We start from the raw sequence: 22,828 nt of genomic DNA on the forward strand, positions 1-22,828 counted from the left end.
GAACCCAGGGCCTCAGGCATGCAAGGCAAGCGCTCTACCACTGAGCCAACTTCCCAGCCCCGCAAAAGTATTTTTGAGTAACCACAAATAATGCTTATTATTTCCCTGCTAATCCTATTAGCTTCCCATTGCACTGGAAGTTTATTCTAGCCCTTAACTCATTTGGGTTAAGGGCTATCTGGCTCCTTATCTCTTCCTCCAAAGTTCTTCCAGTTATGCTTAAGTTCACTTTTTTTTGTACATTTTTTTGTGTAAAAATGCTGTACAGAAGGGTTACAGTTACATGAGCAAGGGAATGAGTACATTTCCTATTGAGCATTGTTGCCTCCTTAGATTTTTCCCCTACCATTCCTTCCCTTCCATCTCCACAACTACCTTCCCCATCCCCCTAAAGTTTACGTCTTCAGTTTACTTCACACCATGTTTTCCAGAGTGCCTCTGTGGCGTTTGTACACACTGTACTTTTTTGGCATTCTACATTGTTCTTTGTGTGATATCTTCTTTTACATTGAGCATGCAGCTTCAGTCTTCCCTCCTTAAAAAGACTGTCCAAAGCCAGGCACTGGTGGTTCACACCTATGATCCTAGCTACTCAGGAGCCTGAAATATGAGGGTCTTGGTTCAAAGCCAGCTGAGGTAGGAAGGTTTGTGAGACTCTTAACTCCAATAAACTATTCAGAAAAAGTTAGAAGTAGCAATGTGGTTCAAGTGGTAGAGCGCTAGTCTTGAGCAAAAAGCAACTTAGGGACTGCACCCAAGCAGTCCCAGGACCGGAAAAATAAACAAGACTGTCCAAAGCTGGGAACTAGTGGCTCACGCCTGTAATCCTACCTACTTTGGAGGCTGAAATCTGGGGATTGCAATATGAAGCCAGGCCAGGCAGGAAAGGTTGTGAAACTCCAGTTAGCCACCAGAAAAACCTTAAGGAGAGCTGTGGTTCAAAATGATAGAGTAGAAAAGTTTAGAAACATTACCCAAGTACTGAGATGAAGCCCCACTGACCAAAAAAAGCAGGGAGGTGAGGGGGGCTGGGAAGGTGGCTCAGTGGTAGAGTGCTTGCCTTGCATGCATGAGGCCCTGGGTTTGATTCCTCAGCACCACATAAGCAGAAAAGGCCGAAAGTGGTAGAGTGCTAGCCTTGAGGTGAAGAGCTGAGGGACAGTGCCCAGGCCCAGAGTTCAGGCCCCTCAACCGACAAAAAAAAAAAGGACAGGTAGGCACACGGTGAGACCAAAGGAGAATAGTTTAAGGAGAGGAACGCAAAGGCACAATGCCTCTGTGCCTTTGATCATATCAAATGTTCATTGGAGGGCTGGGAAGTTGGCTCAGTGGTAGAGCGCTCGCCTTGCATGCTTAATGCCCTGGGTTCGATTCCTCAGCACCACACAAGCAGAAAAAAAAAAGCCGGAAGTGGCGCTGTGGCTCAAGTGGTAGAGTGCTAGCCTTGAGCTAAAGAGCTGAGGGACAGCGCCCAGGCCAAGAGTTCAGGCCCCACGACCGGAAAATAAAAAAAAAAAAAAATGTTCATTGGAATGGATTCTAGGAAATGGAAACAAACAGAAACTGTCCATGTCAGTCTAAGAGTAGGCCGTTTTTACTCTTAATTCTCCTGTTGAGCACCATGTTTGTATTCTTTATAATCTTTATAACAGTCTTATTCATTGACTTGGTTTTGTTTTTTTCATTGAAATGTAAGCAGTTCAAAGCCAACCCAGGCGGGAAGTCTATGAGACTTACCTCCAATTAGTCACTAAAAAGGTGGAAGTTGATCTGTGGATTTAGTCATAGAGCACTAACCTTGAGCAGAAAAGCTGAAGACAGTGTCCAAGCCCTAAGTTGAAGCCCCAGAACCAGCACAAGCAAACGAAAAGAATGTAAGCTATATGAGAACTGGGGCTCTTAAGTCTGTCTCCCTATCTGTCTTATATACCACTGCATCAGTAGCAGCTAACTTAATACAATGGCTGGTATATAATAGCCACTTAGACAGATTTTGTGAAATAAATGACTCAGTGTGGCCATTCTATAAAGGTTTTATGTGGTAGTGTTGGACCTGAGTTCTAATTCTGGCCCTGTACATTCCAAGCTAATCCTGTTTTGTTGGTTCTCAACAAAAGATAAAAACACAAATAGCATTCTGTTCCCAATGGAAACAAAGTTGTTTCCTGATCTGATGCTTATTTTGCAGTTTGTGGAAATGGAGTTATATGGTTCTAATGTGAATGATTTCCTGTGTTATATCACACTCAGTAATACTTTTTTTGTTTCATTTGTTTTGTTTCTGTTGTGGATTGAACCAGGGTCTCATGTGTGCTTAAGCACAGGTCTACTACTAAGCTATATATTTTATTATTTTTTTGGGTCCGGTCGTGGGGCCTGAACTCTGGGCCTGGGCACTGTCCCTCAGCTCTTCAGCTCAAGGCTAGCGCTCTACCACTTGAGCCACAGCGCCACTACCGGCTTTTTTCTTTTTGCTTATGTGGTGCTGAGGAATCAAACCCACGGCCTCATGCATGCAAGGCAAGCGCTCTACCACTGAGCCACCTTCCCAGCCCCATACTACTAAGCTATATACACAGCCCCAATAGTTGTTTTTTGTTGTTTTATTGTTGTTACTGGGATTTGAACTAAGGACCTCATACTTTTACTTTATTTTTTTTTTTACTCAAGACTAGTGCTATACTTGAGCCACTACTCTACTTCTGGCTTTTTGCTGGTTAATTGGAAGTAAGTCTCATGGGCTTTTCTGCCTGGCTGGCTTCAAACTGTGATCCTCAGATCTCAGCCTACTTAATAGACAGTATTCTATGCATGAGCCACCAATACCTGGATCCAGTAGTCCTCTTGAAAGTTAAAAAAAGGGGGGCTAAGCACAAAAAAGAAGCTTTTGCAGCCGGGAGCTGGTGGCTCATACCTGTACTCCTAGCTGCTCAGGAGGCTGAGATCTGAGGATCACGGTTCAAAGCCAGCCCAGGCAGGAAAGTCCGTGAGACTCTTATCCCCAACAAAGCATTAGAAAACCGGAAGTGGCACTGCGTCTCAAGCAGTAGAGCCCTCACCTTGAGCTGAAGAGCTGAGGAATAGTGCCCAAGCCTTGAGTTCAAGCCCCACAACTGAAAAAAAAACCTTTTGGAAGGCACCTTTGAAGATAGAGTAAAAATAATGTGCGTTAAACATAAGATATTTACATAATGCCAGACAGTGTAGGGTATCTGTATACATACACATATATTTAGGGGTAGTACTCGGGTTTGAACTCAGGATCTTGTACTTGATAAGCAGATGTTCTTCCTGCTGTGCCAAGGACTCTAGCCCTGCTTCTGCTGATTATTTTTAGATAGGGTCTCTCACTTTGTGTCCCAGGTATACAACTGGACACAATCTACCATGTTTGGTTTCCTGTCAGCACTAGAATAACAGGCACCACTGCATTTTGGGTTTCATGAACCTTTCTGCCTGTACTGGCTTGAATTAGGAGCCTCCTATTCTAAGCCTCCCCAATTAGTAAGATTATTCATAGGCATGAGCTAGCAATGTCCAACCACAAAGCGTATTTGCAATAAGTAGATGATGTTGTTTATCCTTTGTCCAGAGGATATGGTTAATGTCATCCACCAACTAATGGTACTGTTGGCTTTCCAATGTAAAATGCCTCAGGGAATGTGGCACAGTGGTAGAGTGCTTGCCTAGCATGAATGAAGCCCTGGGTTCTATTCCTCAGTACCACATAAACAGAAAAGGCCAGGAGTGGCGCTGTGGCTTAAGTGGTAGAGCGCTAGCTTTAAGCTGAAGAGCTGAGGGACAGCATCCAGGCCCGGAATTCAAGCCCCAGAATTGGCACACAAAAAAAATAAATAAAAAGAGATTGTTGAAGGTAGCCATTATGACCGTTTTCATTGTTGTATTCCCAGTAACATGCACAGCTCTTGCTGCTTCAGTGTTTACTGACTGAATGAAAATCAGCTTTATATTTAAAAAATCCTATTAACTTCCTGCCTTTCTTTTCCCTTTATTACCTATCAATATCTATAATGACTTCTTTCTTTTTTTTTTTTTTTTTTTCGGTTGGTCGTGGGGCTTTAACTCTAGGCTTGGGCGCTGTCTCTGCGCTCTTCAGTTCAAGGTGAGCGCTCTACCCCTTCAGCCACAACGCCACTTCCAGTTTTCTAGTGATTTATTGGAGATAAGAGTCTCATGGACTTTCCTGCCCAGGCTGGCTTTGAACCATGATCCTCAGATCTCTGTCTCCTGAGTAGCTAGGATTACAGGTGTGAGCCACCGGCACCCAGCTAGATTTTATACTTTTACAAATTGACAAAGTCTTTATACTTAACTCTAGTATTTCTGCAACCTGTGTTCATATTGCTTGCTTAGCTTTCCTCTAGGTAGTAGGCATTCTGGCATTTATATACTATATCACTATAAATATCTTTTCTTGGTCATGACTGCATGGGGCTTGAACTCTGGCCCTGGGTGCTATCCCTGAGCTCTTCAGCTCAAGTCTAGCACTCTACCACTTGAGCCACGGTCCCACTCCTGGTTTTCTGGTGGTTAATTGGAGGTAATAGTCTCATGGGGTTTTCTGCCTGGGCTGGCATCTTAACTGTGATCCTCAGATCAGCCTCCTGAGAAGTTAGGATTACAGGCATAAGGCACCAGCAGCCAGGTATAAATATCTTTTTTTGGGGGGGTCCGGTTGTGGGGTTTGAACTCTGGGCCTGGGTGCTGTCCCTCAGATCTTCAGCTCAAGGCTAGCACTCTACCACTTGAGCCACAGTGCCACTTTTGGCTCTTTTCTGCTTATGTGGTACTGAGAAACCGAACCCAGGGTGCCTCATGCATGCGAGGCAAGCACTCTACCACTGAGCCAACTTCCCATCCCCATCCCTTTAAGTATCTTTATAAATCACTTTTCCTCCTTTTGAAATGTTTCCATGGGCCATATTAAATAAGTCATCTTAGAAAATCCCATAAGTGACTTAGGTAATGCCTTAATTTGTAATCTTTATACATGACACATTTTGTAGATTTCTAGTGCCCTAATGATGTGTTTGCTTCATTGATTTTACTCTAACCTCTTCCTAGGGTTTATGAGTGTAACAAACGCTGCAAATGTGACCCAAACATGTGCACAAATCGGTTGGTACAGCATGGACTACAGGTTCGACTACAGCTATTTAAAACACAGAACAAGGGCTGGGGTATCCGCTGCTTGGATGACATTGCCAGAGGCTCTTTTGTCTGTATTTATGCAGGTTGGTGATAAAATACAAAGATTGCTTCCTGGACTTTGACATGGTGGGGTATTGATCCAGAGACAAATTGAACAGAATAAAGTTCTAGCAAGACATTCCAGCATGGAGAAGGCTAGAACAGGGGAACTTTTTTTTTTTTTTTTTTTTTTTTTTAGTGTTAGTCCTTGGGTTTGAACTCAGGGCTTGGGCATGTCCCTTCCCTGGATACAGTCTCCAGTACCATTTGATCCAGTCTCCAGTACTTATTTAAGTGGGTCCAAGAATATATAGAGATTTCTTCTATAAAGGAATTATGTTCTTGTTTGAGAGGACCAGAGAGGGACAAGTGGCTTATAAAAACAAAAATGAAAAGGGTTTGAACATTGGTATTTCACAGGAGTGACACCATTTAAATTCCCTCGTATCATTTTCTCCTATATCACTTCACCCAGAGATCTTTTTGCATAGTTGAAATCTTTCAGTAAATAAAGTAATGAAGAAATGGGAAGGCAAAATGGCAACATTTTAAACTATTAATAGCCTTTACCATACTTTCATCCTAAAGACACAAAGGTGGTATCAAAGAGAAGCTGGAGTCAGCACCGTGGCTCATGCCTGTAATCCTAGCTACTCGGGAAGCTGAGATCTGAGAATCATGGTTCAAAGCCAGCCTGGGCAGGAAAAGCCAAGAAACTCTTTTTTTTTTTTGGGGGGGGGGGTCTGGTCATGGGGCCTGAACTCTGGGCCTGGGCACTGTCCCTCAGCTTTTCAGCTCAAGGCTAGCGCTCTACCACCCAAGAAACTTTATCTCCAATAAACAACCAGAAAACTGGAAGTAGCGCGGTAGCTCAAGTGGTAGAGTGTTTGCCTTGAGCTGAAGAGCTGAGGGACAGCGCTCAGACCCAGAGTTCAGGCTCCATAACCAACAATTTAAAAAAAGAGAAGCCGGAGACTATAATGTAGACATTCCAATTCTGCTACTGGACAGGGTACTCATAAAAATAACCTTTATTTTCCTAGAAGATCCCCACAACCCTGAAAGACTTAAAATTCTCTTCATTCTTAGGCAAAATCCTGACAGATGACTTTGCAGACAAAGAAGGCCTGGAAATGGGTGATGAGTACTTTGCAAATCTGGATCATATTGAGAGTGTAGAGAACTTCAAAGAAGGATATGAAAGCGATATACCCTGTTCCTCTGACAGCAGTGGTGTTGACATGAAGGACCAGGAAGATGGCAATAGTGGTACAGAGGACCCCGAAGAGTCCAATGATGATAGCTCAGATGATAACTTCTGTAAGGATGAGGACTTCAGCACCAGCTCAGTGTGGCGTAGCTATGCTACCCGGAGGCAGACCCGAGGCCAAAAAGAGAATGGACCCACTGAAACAGCTTCCAAGGACTCACGCCCCCCAGACCTTGGACCCCCACATATTCCTATCCCTCCTTCAATCTCTGTAGGGGGCTGCAATCCACCTTCCTCTGAAGAGACACCCAAGAATAAGGTAGCCTCGTGGTTGAGCTGCAATAGTGTCAGTGAAGGTGGCTTTGCTGACTCTGATAGTCGTTCATCCTTTAAGACTAATGAAGTTGGGGAGGGTCGGAGTGGAGGAGGCCGAGGGGAGGCTGAGAAGATCTCCACTTCAGTACTGGGCATGAAAGATGAAGGAGACATCAAGCAGGCCAAAAAAGAGGTAAGTCTCTGAAAATTGAGAGCAGAGGCTTTTGGGGGTGGGTTTTTCTGTTATTTTGGTTCATTTTGCTTGGCTAGTAGTCAAGCAAAGTGGTTCTGCCACTCTAGTCACATCTCCAGGTTGCTTTTTTGCTGGTTATTTTATAGATAGAGTCTCAAGGACTTTCCTGTCCAGGCTGGCTTCAAACCTTGATCATCTAGTTCTTCAACTTCCTTAGTAGCTAAGATTACAGATGTGACCCACCACATTGCCCAACTGCCACAAGGACAATGTCTTTTAACTTTGGTGTAATAAATCTGCATTTAGATTATTTACATGATGTGTGTATGACAACCGATTATCTGCCCTCTCAACCCAGTGTATTCCTGGTGTTTATTTAAAAACCAATTTAGCTGAGCACTGTAGAATAAGGCAAAAAGGGCTGTGAGTAGCTCAGGTGATAGAGCATCTGCCTGGCAGTTCAAGCCCAGTACCACCAACAAAGAATTACCTTAAAATCCACTTCCTCAGGGAGAGTGTCTGATTTAGATTTATCCAAAAGATTTATATGGAGTTCTTTTTCCTTGTGCTGGGGAAGGGTTTGGCCAATCCAGGGGTTTGAACTCAAGGTCTGGAGGTGCTAGCCTAAACCTTGCTAGCTCAAAGCCAGCACTATACCACTTGAGCCACAGCTCCACTCCTGGCTTTTTTGGGGGTGGTTAACTAGAGATAAAGCCTCACAGACTTTCCTGCCAGGCTGGCTTTGAACCTTGATCCTCAGATCTCAGCCTTTTGAGTAACTAGGATTTTAGGCATCTGGTAGCATTATTTTTTAAGTGGTGTTTTAAAAATAGGCAGGTGGCTTATGCCTGTAATCCTAGCTATTTGGGGTTAAACCCAAAGAATTGTAGTTCAAAGCCAGCCCCCCCCCCAAAAGTCTTTAAGATCCCATCTTCAAGTAACCAGTAAAAATACTGGGCTACAAATGTGCCAGCAGAGTGGCTCTCAGGCTCTCTGAGGCACCAAGTTCCAGTACTTGCACACCCAGAAAAGGTGTTTCAGTTTGTCTACATCATTGATTACTTTTACTAAAATAGATAGCTCAAAGCCAGGGAATTTTTGTTTTTATTTTGTTGACTATGGGGCTTGAATTCAAGGCCTGAGCACTGTCCCTGAGCTTTTGTGCTCAAGGCTAGTGTTCTATCACTTGAAGCCATATTGCCACTTCCAGTTTTCTGGCTATCAAGAGACTCACAGACTTTCCTGCCTGGCAGGCTTTGCTTCAAACCACAATCTTCAGATCTTGGGCCTCCTGAGTACCTAGGGTTACAGGTGTTGAACCACCAGTGCCCAGCAAAGCAGCAGAGTTTAAAGAGGAAGCTCATTTAAGCCAGAAGTTTGAGGCCAGCCTGGACTGTACATATGGATATCCAGTTCCAAAAAAGAAAATGAACTGATTTCAAGTATATCATATTGACAGTTAATACATTGCAGGTAATGAAAGTGTTCTGGGTCTTTTATTAGACTCTGGTCATAGTATTTTTCCTGTGAGGATTATGTCTCATCATTGTGAAAGGGTTAAGGAGTTCTGCGGGGAGAAATAAGTGATAGAACAGTATTGTTGCAATATGATTGTTGCTGTCAAATTGCCAAGTGATTTCTCCACCCCTACCACAATTTAGACAATGTACCTTTGTTGGTTGTCTCTGAAGATCATTTGAAATGAAGTCAAATTATTGGATTTGCTACCTTGTTAACGTTTCACCTTTTTTTCTAGGATCCTGATGATCGAAACAAGGTGTCAGTGTAAGTATTTGTCATTTGACTTGCTTCCAAGTGTGCTCTCTCTTCTCAAGCCAGTGACCTGAGCTCCTGATTTCTTTCCCTCCTATCAGAGTTACTGAAAGTTCTCGGAATTATGGTTATAATCCTCATGTGAAGCCAGAAGGACTTCGCCGTCCATCTAGTAAGACTAATATGCATCAGAGTCGGCGACTCATGGCCTCTGCCCATGCCAACCCTGATGTAAGTGACCTTTTTGAGCAATGCCTTACCCACCCTTCTGTTTTATCCAGAGTTAAGTGAAAAAGCATGGAGCCATCTTGCCATATCAACTAGTGGAATTACTGTTAAATCTTTCCTTGCTTCTTCAGCCTTCCTTTCTACCTTAACTTTCATCCCATCTCTAATCTTGTTAGAGCTTGGCTCTTACAGAGCAAAGTAGCTCTTACATTGCAAAGACTTGAAACAGACTCCCATTTACTTTTTCTTTTTTTCTTATCCTTGTGTCTCTAGGATGTCCTGACACTCTCCAGCAGCACAGAAAGTGAGGGGGAAAGTGGCACCAGCCGCAAGCCCACTGCGGGGCAGACTTCAAACGCAGCAGTTGACAGTGATGATATCCAAACCATCTCCTCTGGCTCAGAAGGGGAGGACTTTGAGGACAAGAAGAACATGTCTGGTAGTCTTGAAAAATTGCGGGAGTGGGAGGAAGAAACAGGAGCAAAGTAGAAATAGAGTATTTTTGAAGGAAGCCAAGAAGGGGGAAAAAAACACAGATTCTAGGACTCCAGGCATCACTGGAGGGCTCCCTGACTAATCTAACTGTTCTTTAACAAGTAATCTTCCTCTCCTTTTTCCTTTTTTCCCTAGCTCCTTTGTCTAGATCTAATTCTGCTTTGTGATACAGTGCTTGCCTCACATACATGAAGTCCTGGATTTGATTCTCAGTACCACATACACAAAAAGTAGCGTTGTGGCTCAAGTGCTAGTGCGCTAGCTTCAAGCAGAAAGAAGCTCAGGGACAGTGCCCAGGCCCTGAGTTCAATCTCTAGGACTGGTTAAAAAGACAAAAACAAAAACTGCCATTTAGCCTAACAACTCAGGAGGCTGGGATGAAACTGAGTTCAAACCCCATTTATTGACACCCCCCCCCAAAAAAAAAAAAAAAGGGCAGGGCAGAATGACAAATTAGGATGGGCACTAACCCCATTCTTCCTGTCCAGGTCCAACAAAGCGCCAGGTGGCAGTTAAATCAACCCGAGGCTTCGCTCTTAAATCAACCCATGGGATTGCCATTAAGTCAACCAACATGGCCTCTGTGGACAAGGGAGAGAGTGCACCTGTTCGAAAGAACACACGCCAATTCTATGATGGTGAAGAGTCTTGCTACATCATTGATGCCAAGCTGGAAGGCAACCTGGGTCGCTACCTCAATGTGAGATCTTTTCCCCCACTTCTAGACTGGGATTTTCCCACAGTCCTTAAATTTCTGTTAACATCCTATATAAAGCCACCTTTTCTTATAAATTGACTTCAAAGAATCTTAAGAGGTAGCTTTCTTTCAAAACATCTCTGCTGTAATGGGGAGGGTTAGATATCATTTACTTTCTAACTCACCCCACAAAACCAGATTCTATTTCTGTGGTTCTGATTCAATGCCATCCTTATACTTACAGCACAGTTGCAGTCCCAACCTGTTTGTCCAGAATGTCTTTGTGGATACCCACGATCTTCGCTTCCCCTGGGTGGCCTTCTTTGCCAGCAAGTAAGAGGACGTAGGAAGAGGGATTGTTTGGGGAGGGGTGAGAACTATTGAAATCCTAAGGGCTCTTAGGATTGTGTCTGGTCAAATCTCCAACTCTACACTCTGTAACTCCAGGTGCCTGTGTTATCTGCTACCTTTACCACACCGTGTCCTTCTTTCCCTCTCCAGGAGAATCCGAGCTGGGACAGAACTTACTTGGGACTACAACTATGAAGTGGGTAGTGTGGAAGGCAAGGAGCTGCTCTGCTGCTGTGGAGCCATTGAATGCAGAGGCCGGCTTCTTTAGAGGAGAGCCCTCCTCATGTTCAGAACCCTTCTTGAACTGTCTTTTTCCTCAGGAACTGGGTCTTCCTGACTGTTGAACTCTGACCTAAGCAAGCCTCTGGTCTAGCTACTCCCCAGCTCTTAGTAGGTAGAAATGGGGAGACTGGATCAGGAGAGCTCTTCCATTGTGGTGCTAGCAGGCAAGGTCCCTTTCTTGATTTACAGAGCGATAGAATAGGGAAGGATTGGGGGATTGACTTAACACTCTAGCCTGAGCCTGATAACCCTCCTATCTCTTTGTACAAGTGTCCCTATTCTGATAAACCGGGTCTGTGCATCTGCCTATCCCTGGTTTGTACTGGTTCTTCAAAGATTTGGCAAGAAGATTGTGATTTTGATTTTATTTCTCTCTCTCTGTCTCTATATCCCAATTCTGGATCTTTAGTCAAAGATCTGTTTCCCCATCCTTTACAATAGGCAGCTGTCAATCTTGTACTTTCTCTACTTTTGTTTTCTTACTTGCCATGTGAAATTTTAAAAAGAAAATGTTACATAACTACAAGGAAGGCATAAGAAAGACTTTTACTTTATTTAGTTGCTCCCCTTTCTTAATTCCTAATAGTCGGACGCTTGTTACCATATTTTATTTAATCTTTAATATATTTTAATTAAAAAAAAAAACCATTAACAGTACATTTTGGTCTGAAATGGTCCCTCTGCTGAAATGCCAGGTGCTAGCTGTAGTTCTAGCTTTAAAACTGAAACCCCAAATGTTTAATAAATAAAAATTAGAACTAGTTGTCATTTACTCCAAACCAGCTAAACAAGAAGAGAAGAGAGATCAGAGAAAGGAGGCAATAAGATCTTGGACCTATGGTTAAAGGAACAGCTAGCAGAGAAATAACACAAAGACCATCTGCACAGTCCCCAGTGTAGCCCCACTTTTTGGCAGAGGTGTGGGAAGGGTTACATATGCTCTCCTACAGTCAATTCATGTGTGGGGAGAGAAAAAGTTAAAAGTCAGCTCAGCTTTGGTTTCTGGCCCAAGTTTGGGAGCTTAGAAAGATGAGCCTTGGTCCAGCTTTGGCAGAATGAGGCCCACAGGTGGGGCAATAAGGCACAACCCCGACTTCAAGCAGGGAGTCAAAGGCAAACAACTAGAGCCAATTCTTGGTAAGGAATGTGAATTATAACCTCCACCTCTAGAGCTGAGGTCTCAAAAGCAATAGAAAGAATAACTTGGGAGAATAGAGAGGAAAATATGACCATCCCCCCCTCTAACAAAGGATATAACCAGCCTCCTCTACCTGGGAATTGGCTGGTTACAATTTGGTTTAAAGGCAACTGGGTGATAAAAGGAGGAGGGAGGACACAGAGAAGTCTCCTCTCCCTTTCTCCTCAGTCCCCAGAACTTAAATAGACCCTACTTTGAAAGTTGGCTCGTTCCTTGGCTTTATGCATTAATGTGGGGAACGGGTGGGACAATAGTTCAGTCAGTCTTACGATGGTTGTTATTGAGAATAGGATGGCCATTGGCTAGGGGCCGACTTTTTATTCCTCCCCCAGATGCAGCCTCTTCCCCCTCTGAGCTCTCTGTTTCATCACGGTCACTGCGTTCATCTTCTACCAGCTGTGAAAAAGGGATAAGAGGAGTTATATATTTCAAAAGGGTTTGCTGGAATGTAAGTTTAAAATTCTAAAGAGTTAAAAGATTTAAGGCCTATAAACACCTTCACCTTTCCAGTTATGAACTTGTGGGCCATTCGCAAAATGAGGTAGGCCCAGAAGATATGTAGCGCCTGCAGCACTGTCATCATGATATTGAAGAAGTAATAGCCAAAGAAGGCAGGATAGAGCTCCAGCGGATACAACACGGTACAGTACAGCATCCTAAGGATTAAAGGGGGAAATAGAACTGTAAACACAGAAGGGGGAAAAGATGGAGGGTGAATAAATGAGGGGAAGAAAGGCAAGACTTCTACATTCTTGACCACAGTATAGTCTGACCACCTACTTACCAGAAGGGCAGGATGACTAGCCGAGTGATGATGAAAACAGCAGCAAAGACGATGAAGATGTTGTTACAGGTGTTTTTCCATCCCGCGTAGTTGAACATCTTGGCTGACTGCATAAATAGCCTCGTCTATCATCATGTGTCCCTGACTCTCCCACGTACACTCTCATGTACACCCTGTTAGCAGTACTGGCTCCGTGCCCCTCCCCCTAACTCAGCCCCAGGAATGTCACTCCCCCTCCCCATTGCGGAGCCTCCAGTTGAAAGAAATCTAACCTCCAACAAGTAGTCAGAAGAGTCATGGAGAGCCATAATGAGAGTCCCCGCACGGATGTAATTGACAACCCACGAGAAGCTGACGAGAATGATGGTGGCCACGTGGTGGATGATCTGCTCCTTGAAATCCTGCAGAAAAGACTCCGGCTCCAGGGAACTTTTTCCTGCTCCTCAACTTCCCACTATTCCTTCCTCCCACCACCATCGATTCCACTCAGATCCCAACAGCTCCTTCCAAAGCCCACAGAACCCAAAAGAAACAAGGGCCTCACTTGGCTGCTGGATTTAATTGTACAACCCCTTCACCCACCTTTCGCTTGACGTCAGAAGCAACGCTGAAGAGAAGGGACCAGTAGAAGGAAAGCTCAATCATGTAGTACCAATACTGGGAAGGGATAATGCTCTGGGAGAGGAGAGAGAGGTGAGCCCCAGAGCAACAAGTCTCGGGGGGCTCACCTCTCCAAGCCCAGCCCTTCTAGCTCCTAGGGTTATTCACAGTTCAATGACTGAATTACTCTCGCTTGACGTCAGAAGCAACGCTGAAGAGAAGGGACCAGTAGAAGGAAAGCTCAATCATGTAGTACCAATACTGGGAAGGGATAATGCTCTGGGAGAGGAGAGAGAGGTGAGCCCCAGAGCAACAAGTCTCGGGGGGCTCACCTCTCCAAGCCCAGCCCTTCTAGCTCCTAGGGTTATTCACAGTTCAATGACTGAATTACTCTACGGTGTGTTTACACTCTTCACAAGGGTGTGAATGTCTTAGCCACCCCTATAAAGGGGCCTACTTCATACCTGTATGGGATATCCCTCCCAAACTTTCCTCATGTCATAGAACCAGGGTTTCTGCAGAAAGATGATGAGAGGTTAGAAGACCAAGGACCTCAAGTACTACTAATGGCCTCAACCACTCTGCCAGAGAATTTTAACTCCCACTGCCCGGTTACCCCAACTCACATCCACAATGACGGCCATGCCAGCAATGAAGGCAATCAGGTAAAATGTGAACCTCCAGCTGGAAGAGGAAGCAGAACTGGCTAGGGAGAGAATGGCACAGCCCCCAACACTTCCCAAGTGCTCCCAGAGACTCTGATAGCACTGTGAGAGACTGAATTCGTCTGCCATTGCCAACTGCCAGGACCCACCCCTCCCAGCAAGGAACAGCACCTCTCTGCCCCTCAGTTTCATTTGCCCCAACTTGCTGCACCTTGCTTCTCGGAACTTCTTGAGAAGACTCGGCCGGTCCTGGTTGCGGCGACGGCGGAACCAGCGTTCTACCTGGCGGCCAGAAAGCCCACTCTGCCGGGACAAGAGCTCCACTTCTATCTGGGTGTAGTGAAAAAGTCATTTCGTTCTGCCTCAGAATAAACAGCTCCCGCACTGGCCCAACCTCTCCCAGTATCCACCCTAGCATCCTAATGGTCTCCACCCACCAGGGCTAGCCTTCACATCAGAACCCAGGAACTCACAGAGCCTGAGCACAGTCTGCAGCTTGTACCTGCTTGGGCTGCTTGCCACTGGTTAGGTAAAAATGCTCCAAGGTGGGGTTGGGAGGCGCTCGTAACCGAGTTTTCTCCTTTACATTCAGGAGGGCAGCCAGTGGTGTAGCCACATAACTGGGGAAAGGACATGACAGAGATGTGTCTGGCTTTCTTGGAGCAATTCCCTGAACTAGGAAGGGAGAAAGGACTCCCAAGTTCAGATAACATTTTCTGGACCTCAGTTTCCCCAGTTTCCTGGCAACCCCCTTTCTTCTGGGCTACTGGGCTGCCCGTAGCTTACAAAGCCGCCTGTGTTTACTACTGGCCAGGCAGTAGCGGGTGGAGGGTAATAACAAATAACCATTGAAGGGAAAGGGCCTAGGGGTGCCGAGCCCTCAGAAGACAATGGTGCCCTGGGGGTGGGAGGGGGGTGGGGGACACAGTAGGCAGGGACTTGAAGGGCCAGAACACAGTCCAGAACTAGATAGCAAGAAACAAAGGTGAAGTCCAATAGACTGTATAACAGGCTACTGAGAAAGGTATGAGGCCGCCTGGTATGCTCACAGCTCAAAGAAGTATCGAATGATGAGGAAGAGCAAGGCCAGGGGTAGTGTCATATACAGGTCTGAAGCTTTGGCATAGACACGTCCATCTTTATCTTCTAGATCCGCCCAGGTTAGGTTCCCAGGTAGCCATAGCCGTTCCCACCAGAAGTAATCATACAAGGTCTGGAGCATCCTGAGTGAGAAGTAATAAGAGAATGTCAAAAGTGGGTACCTGTGGGGAAAAAGATGAAGAAAAGCTTTCTTAGCATGTCAAAAGGTGCCAAGGGGTTGCCAGGCACTGATGGCTTTCACCTGTAATCCCAACTATTTAGGAGACTGGGATTGCAAGCCTCCTATCTCCAACTAACTAGCAAAAAGACAAGGATGTGGTCTTGAGCAGAAAAAAATAATCGAGAGCACGAGGCACTGAATTTAAGCCCCAGAATGGCACAAAAAGAGCAGCTTCTGCTCTTTTTTGATTTTGGTCCTGTCCATGTGGCCTTGGAACAAATCGATTTTCTCATCTGAGATGTAGAGGCTTAACATTTACTGTTTATATTGGAAGAAAATGACAGCGAGGGGTGTCACAGTTCAAAAAGAAGTCATTACTTGATGTGTAAGTATAACCCCTCTGTACAATTTTTTAAAAAAATACTGTTTATGACATTGACATCAAAGACATCTTTGGAACCTTGGTGGCTGGGTGCCAGTGATTCACACCTGCATCCCAGCTACCCAGGAGGCTGAGATCTGGGAATACTGCTTTTCAAGGCCGGAGGGCAGTAAAGTCCACATGGCTCCATTTCCAAAATAACCAGCTAAAAGCAACTCAAATGGTAGAATACAATTTGAACAAGCACGTTCAAACCCCAATTCTGGCCAAAAAAAAAAAAACTTTGCAGTAGATGTAGTGGTTCATACCTGTAATCCTAGTAACTCTGAGGTAGAGATTGGGAGGATCAAGGTTTGAGGCCAGCCCAGGCAAAAAGTTGGCAAGACCCCATCTCAACCAATAAAAGCTGGGCATGTCATCATTGCTACCTAAGAAGCATAAATAAGCAGGAGGACCATGGTCCAAGCCAGCCTGGGAGTAAAAGTGAAACTCTATGGAAGAGAGAAATAAAAAAGGGTTGAGGGGGAAGATGGCTCAGTGGTAGAGTGCTTGCTTGCGTGCATGAGACCCTGGGATTGATTCCTCAGCACCACATAACCAGAAGAAACTGAAAGTGGCGCTGTGGATCTAGTGGTGGAGTGCTAGCCTTGAGCTGAAGAGCTGAGGGACAGGGCCCAGGCCCAAAGTTCAGGCCCCACAACTGAGAAAAAAAAAAAGGGGGGGGGGCGTTGAGTGTGTGGCTCAGGTGGTAGAGTATCTGCCTAAGAAGCACAAAGCCCACAGTGTTCTCTCCCCCACCCCCGCCACCCACTTTTGCCTTTGGTTGTCATTTTGCTATCTCAACCTGGAGGATAAGGACCTAACTTGAGAAGTTATAGCCAACAATCTAAAGTCAGAAGCTCTTTTTCCTCACCTTACTCTCAAGGCTACCCTTTAGCTGCCCTGGAGCAAGGGGCAGGAAGAAAGCCCAAGAACAGAAGACTAGGGCAAAAGCTTCCTCCCCTTCCCTACGACCTAGAGAAAAGAACCATCTACTGTGCCAACATAAGGCACAGTAAGTCCTTCAGTAAAACCTTCAGAACAGGCAGTAAGCGTGAGACAACAGCACACAGAACTGACACTGCAGACAAGTGATGGAGCCCCCACACGAGCCAAGGGAACCCCATCGATGAACCTCTTTTTAGAAAGTGAAGGCTGAAACCAAGAAAACGCAGATGGAAGCCAAACATCTTTATCTAATGGAACTAAGCTTTTTTTTCCTTTTATTTTTTATGTGGTACCAAGGAATCGAACCCAGGGCCCCAAACGCGCATGCTAGAAAAGCACTCTACCACTAAACCACATTCCCAGCCCTTTCTTTTCCATTTCCTGAGATCAAGTCTTGCTATGGATCTCAGGCTTGCAAGCCTCCTGCCACGACCACCCCAGCACTGAGACTACAGGTGATATCATGCCCCACTCAAGCTATTTCTAAGTTGCTTGTCTGTTTTTTAAATATTAGCTTCTATCAGTTGCTTAAGGGGGTGTTTCACTGTGACATTTCCATACCTGCATACAATGTCACCAATCAACTTCACCCCTCATCACTCTTCCTTATCCCCAACCCCCTCTTCTTACAACAGTGTCAAGCCGGTTGCTCATGCCTGGAATCCTAACTACTCAGGAGGCTGAGAGCTGAGGATCACAGTTCAAAGCCAGCTCGGGCAGGCTGTGGCTCAAGTGGTAGAGTGCTTGCCTTAAGCTGAAGAGCTCAGGGACAGTGCCCAAGCCCAGAGTTCAAGCCCTATGACCGACCAAAAAAAAAAAGTCGTTTCATTGTTCTAATTTCTTTCTTTTCCTAGAACTGGGGTTTGAATTCATGATGGCCTTGTGCTTGCTGGGCAGGTGCTCCAGCTGAGCCATGCCTTCCAGCTCGCTATTTTCATACCTGTATATAAAGTACTTTAACATAATCGCCCTCACTCATGCCCTCTCCCTCCTGCTGACACCTGTTTTCCAATGGAACTTGCTTTACTCTCCCGTCATTCACTTCTCTTAAGTACGTATTACCAAAGGATTTTGCACATGCATGTATTCTATGTTAACCAGAGGAACCCCTTCTATTGCTCTCTCCTTCTCAGTCCCCCACTTCTCAGGGGCTCTTTCATACAAAGTACATAAAATAGTTTGCAGGAAGACCCATCATAAACACTCCTCAACCCAGGAAAGAGCTGTTGCTTTAGCGCTTCTCCCCTTCCCTCCACTGAAAGATAAAGGGACCATTGAGCAGGCATGACCAACTAGACACTCAGCTGAGGAAGGGACTGGTTTGTGGTTCATGGAGGGACAGTAGATGCTTGGAGCTCAGAGATGCAATAAGACAGCTCTGGAAAGTCAGGGATGCAGGGTGGAACGCGACCCCTGGCAGTTGTGGAAGCAGGGCAGGGCAGCCAGGGAGGTCTTGCTCAGGCTCCTCACCCCCTATTCTCCTCCCAAGAGGAAAGGGAGAGTATTCAGATTGGCTTGAAGACTGAGAAAGAAAAGTGATTTTCCTTTCATCTAGGAAAGGGTGCACAGAGCTTTTCCACCATGAATGGAGGTGGCAGAGGCCAATGGGTCCGGCAGAAGGCAGGCCAAATCCTCAGCCCACAGCTGAGCTGGGCTGGTCCTAGTTCCGATCAGCCTCCCAGCTCCGCCCTGCTCTCCACAGAAGCCCTTGCGAAATCCCTCTCAGCCTGTCACGGGTCAGTATTCCAGCTCAAGGACTTTACCCTCTTGTCCCCAACTGCTGGTCACTGCTCTCTTGGATGAAATCAGAGGTCAGCATTTGACAATAAAGAAGCTTCAACTCCACCTCCCCCCTTGTGGAGCCCTCTCCCAGTCACACACATTCCAGGCCACAGCACCCAAGGCACTACTACCCTCTCCCCCTCCACCTTAGCCAGAATAAATATTTAATTAGTTAAAAGAGATGGAAGCTTTTTGAACTGAACAAAATTAAATATAATTGCTCATGGTGAAACTTTCCCCACACAAGCAAACATTCTTCCTACAGAAAAGTAGAAAACTGAAGAGAAAGGACAATGCCATTTGCACACCTCCTCCACCCACCCCCAATCTTTTTTTTAGCCTGACTGGAATGGGGAATGCTATCTGCCTGCTAGGGTCCTGGAGTCCCATCTTTTCTTCCAATGAGACCTACAGCCAAAGATGCAGACAGGCCTAGGTCCTGGAGTCCCATCTTTTCTTCCAATGAGACCTACAGCCAAAGATGCAGACAGGCCTAGACCTTGCGCCCATCCGTCCATCCCACTCTGAAGTGGAAACTCATAGGGATGTTTCTTTGGTCAGGGGCATTTTGAGGGTTAGGGACTAGAAAGGCTGGGGGGGGCGGGGAGCTGGAGATAGCTGGAGCCTCTCCCCTAGCCTCCTGGGGCCCAAAAGTATCTTGTCTACACCTCGAATGTGAAGTAAATGGACAGAGTAGGTGTGAGCGAATGGTCAAGGCAAACAACTGAATAGTGCCCCTCTGTCAAGCCCTGGACAAGCTGGCACTTGTCCTTTCCTCTCCAAGCAGGGAAAGTGGGAGCAGGATGTGTCGGGATTCATGCGGCCGCCCGCACACCTGGGTTTCAGGCTTTCAGTGACCACAGCCCTCCCAGGTATTCTGGAACACCATTAGCAGAGATGTACTGCCTGCCCCAGCTAGCAGGGAGATGGCACTGGATTGAGCAGGGTCAGGACTTCGGACTGCATAGAAGGGGAAAGGATGCAACTTGGAAACCACATCTCCACACAACTAAGGAGCCTACGCCCTATGGCAACCAAAGTGTCTTCTTGGTACTTGCACACCAAACAAAGCATCCCATACACGAGACCTGACCAAAACAACAACAAAACAAAAAAATTAAGGTCATGTTGACTGAAGTGTAGGAGATAACCCTGATTTTCCAGCCTCCTCAGTCCTCGGGGCAAATTCTTAATTTTCTTACAGGAAAAAAAAAACAACAACACACCTATACTTTTCCATTATTACACACACACACAAAATGGGGCAAGTACGTGCATCTTTCTTTCACACACACACACACACACACACACACACACACACCTGCCTGAGACAGTGCTACTTTCTGAGGCACAAGCCTTGGATAGGGGCCAAAAGAGCAGGGATTTCATGAGCATTAGATTACTAGGAACTTGAGCAGGGCTCTGCCCAGCCCTAACCTTTGCCCCAACTCTGACGGTCCCCTCCCCAAGCCCCTCTATGTCCAGGTGGATAAACTTGTAGACCCAGAAGGCTCAGAAGGCAGATGTTTACCCGAACAGTCCTACTGACTGCTGAGTTTGAAGAAATAAGGAAATCTAAGAATCAGCAAGGGCCGAGAGAGAAAACAAGAGGGTCTCAGTCTCTGTTTCTGGAGAAGCAACTGCAAAAAAAGAAAAAGAAAAAAAAAAGGTGGAAAGAATCCTGAATAATCTCCCCTGCTGCAAACTTTCTTTTCCACTCACAGGAGCAGGTCATGAACTAGAAGGCTGCAAGCAATGAGTGAAGCCAGCAAGAGGTGTGTCATCACTCCAGGCTCAAAATTTGGGTCAAATTCTGGGAAAGATGGGGGTGAGAGGCAATGAGAACAGTGGTCCTCAGGCCTCATCTGCATTACAGCTCATCCAGGTTAATGCATCAAAAGCCCCCTCCCTCCAACACTCCCGAGACTAGAGCCAGGAGGGGCAGCCAAAGGCTGGAGGGTGTTGGGGGGTGTTCCTGGAGCGCACAGTGGTGGGAAAAAGAGACCCCTCTTCCAGGGCAAAGTCTGTCCTGAAGCCCCAGTACCAAAAAAAAAAAGGTAGCAGAGAAAACAAAACCACTTCTCTCACTCTCTCCTCTCCCTTGTGCAGGTCACTATGTGGTCAGGGCCAGGTCCTAAGGGACAGGGCTGCAGACAAATCATTGTCCATCACAAACACTGTCACTCACATTCAGACCCACCTCCACTCAAACACCAACAACAAAGCAGCCCCCATCCCCTCCCTCCCTGCCCTCTGCTCTAAGGTAGGGGTGAGTCACCTGAGGCCTTCCTTCTCTGACAAGACAGCCTGGCACCTGGCTCGTGACAACTCAAGTGTTAAGAGCCGGATTCTGCTGCCAGGAGCCTGGCTTGGGGCATAAAAACTCAGGCGGAGGGGGAATGTCACACACCTGCTGCAGCGACTGCCCTGGCCTGCGGGGCCGCGGGGCCGGTCGTGAGCCAGCGGTGGCCCGGAGAGCCAGTTTTGCCAGCTGCTCCCCAAACCAGCCACACACTGCTCATAACGGTATGGAGGAGCCCTACCTAAGCCCTTCGGGGCCGGGGCCCGCTCAGGGCCACTCCTTCCTGTTTTCCGTTAAGCACATGGACGCCTGAACCTCGGCCCGGGGTGGGCACGGCGGGCACAGGAAGAGAAGGCGGCAGAAGCCGCCTCTGCCCACCGCTCCCCGGACGCGTCCGGGCCGGGACGACCCCGCGGGGCGCTGCCACGCTGGGGGATGTGCGCGAGGGGTCATCGGGCTTCTCCACTCCCCGGCCAGCGGGCGCCCGCGGCGGGGGGCAGGGGGGGAGGCCCGCGCCCCATCCCCGCCCCCACCTGTTGCCCCGCAGCGCTCCCCGGAGCCAGGGCAGCGCGTCCCGAAACGCCCAGGCGCCGGGCCAGGCAGCCCCCGGGCGGCGCTCGGGGCCCCGGCCGCTCCCGGCAGGCGCTCGGCCCGCCCTCCGGCCCCGGGCCGCCGCCATGAGCCAGCGCCCGGCTGAGGCCCCCCCGGCCGCCGCCGGCCCCTTCCCGGCAACTCGGGTGGGCTCGGCGCCCTCCCCCGGGGTCGCATCGCCCCCTCTTCCAGCCCGCGCTCACCCCCGAGCCTCGGCCCTCCCCACCCAGCCCCCACCCGAGGCCTCCGTCCCCCCCACGCACCAACTTGGCCTCCACCCCTGCCTTTCCGCGCCCACCCGGGCGCGCGCGCCGCCCGGGATCCCGGAACCCGACTCACGCGGCGGTGGCGGCGTCGCGGGGCTGAGTGGGCCGGGAGCCGCTGCTCCGTTTGTAGTCCCGGGTCCGGGCCCCGCCGGACTGGCTCGGCCCCGCGCTCTCCTCCCCCTTCCGCCCGCCCGCGCGCGCCGGCCCGCTCCCTCCGCCTCCTTCCTCCTCCTCCTGCTCCTCCTGCGCCTCCTCCACCTCCCTCCTCCCCTTCCTCCTCCTCCGGCCTCCCGCCGAGCTCAGGCCGGCCGAGTCCCAGCCCGGCACCGGAGAGAAAGGCCGCGGGCCGCCGAGGGTGGCGCGAGACTGGGCGTGGGCCGGCCGTCCAGGAGGGGAGGGGAGAGGGGGGGCTGGGGGGGAGGGGAGGAGAGAGAAGGTGGGAGGGGAGGAATGGGGAAGGGGAGTGGGGGGAAGAGGAGAGGGCAGGCTGGAGGGGAAAGAAGGGGGAGGGGAGGGGCTGCCGGGGCCGCGGGTTCCCCGCAGAGCTCGCCCCCCTCCCGACCCCCCCCCGCGGCCCGCCCACAGCAGTCTCGCCGCCCCTGGGGAGAGGACACCCCAGGAGGGCCGGCCGCTGTGGCTCGCGGCATGACGTGACAGGAGGAGCTGGGACAGGCGAGTTTGTTTAGAGAGAACTCTTACTCTTCCTTGCTTGTTTGTTGCCTCTCCCCCCCCCCCAGTCCCCCTGTAAGTACTGGAGCTTGAACTCATTTGGCTTTTTTTGCACCAGGCTGGAGCTCCACCACTTGGGCCACACCTTCACTTCTGGCTTTTTGCTAGTTAGTTGGTTGGAGATAAGAGTCTCACAGGATGGGGCTGGGAAGGTGGCTCAGTGGTAGAGCGCTTGCCTTGCATGCATGAGGCCCTGGGTTTGATTCCTCAGCACCACATAAGCAAAGAGAAAAAAGCCATAAGTGGCGCTTTGGGTCAAGTGGTAGAGCGCTAGCCTTGAGCTTAAGAGCTGAGGGACAGCACCCAGGCCCAGAGTTCAGGCCCCACGAAGGACAAAAAACAAATTGGTGTTTTACTGCTGTCAGATGAAACACCGGTGACAGTGTCCTTCAAAATCTAGTCAAGGCCGGGCGCTGGTGGCTCACGCCTGTAATCCTAGCTACTCAGGAGGCTGAGATCTGAGGATCGCGGTTCCAAGCCAGCCCGGGCAGGAGAGACCGTGAGACTCCTATCTCCAATAAACCAC

At 48.1% G+C, this 22,828-nt stretch overlaps 2 protein-coding genes across 3 annotated transcripts in view; one reads left to right on the forward strand and one right to left on the reverse strand.

Moving 5' to 3' along the window:
* LOC138827487 (histone-lysine N-methyltransferase SETDB1) overlaps positions 1-11,188 on the forward strand; it is a 36,774-nt gene extending 25,586 nt beyond the window's left edge. For both annotated transcript variants that reach the window (XM_070023038.1, XM_070023039.1), the window contains exons 16-23: positions 5,086-5,255; positions 6,301-6,929; positions 8,686-8,714; positions 8,804-8,933; positions 9,204-9,369; positions 9,914-10,125; positions 10,367-10,455; positions 10,624-11,188. In XM_070023038.1, coding sequence (XP_069879139.1) covers positions 5,086-5,255; positions 6,301-6,929; positions 8,686-8,714; positions 8,804-8,933; positions 9,204-9,369; positions 9,914-10,125; positions 10,367-10,455; positions 10,624-10,741 — 1,543 coding nt within the window. In that variant the 3' untranslated portion in view covers positions 10,742-11,188. The remainder of the gene's footprint in view (positions 1-5,085; positions 5,256-6,300; positions 6,930-8,685; positions 8,715-8,803; positions 8,934-9,203; positions 9,370-9,913; positions 10,126-10,366; positions 10,456-10,623) is intronic.
* Positions 11,189-11,282: 94 nt separating this feature from the next.
* LOC138827488 (ceramide synthase 2) lies at positions 11,283-21,773 on the reverse strand. Its single transcript, XM_070023040.1, has 11 exons — positions 21,647-21,773; positions 15,052-15,225; positions 14,505-14,622; positions 14,214-14,332; positions 13,964-14,021; positions 13,802-13,852; positions 13,320-13,412; positions 13,010-13,138; positions 12,738-12,844; positions 12,456-12,609; positions 11,283-12,349 (listed from the first exon to the last, which is right to left on the reverse strand). Exons 2-11 carry the CDS (start codon positions 15,222-15,224, stop codon positions 12,209-12,211), a joined length of 1,143 nt encoding a protein of 380 aa, XP_069879141.1. The 5' UTR covers position 15,225; positions 21,647-21,773; the 3' UTR covers positions 11,283-12,208.
* Between the last annotated feature and the right edge of the window lie 1,055 nt (positions 21,774-22,828).

Source organism: Dipodomys merriami, unplaced genomic scaffold (assembly GCF_024711535.1).
Source record: "Dipodomys merriami isolate MVZ:Mamm:240054 unplaced genomic scaffold, mDipMer1.0.p SCAF_156, whole genome shotgun sequence".
Taxonomy (NCBI): domain Eukaryota; kingdom Metazoa; phylum Chordata; class Mammalia; order Rodentia; family Heteromyidae; genus Dipodomys; species Dipodomys merriami.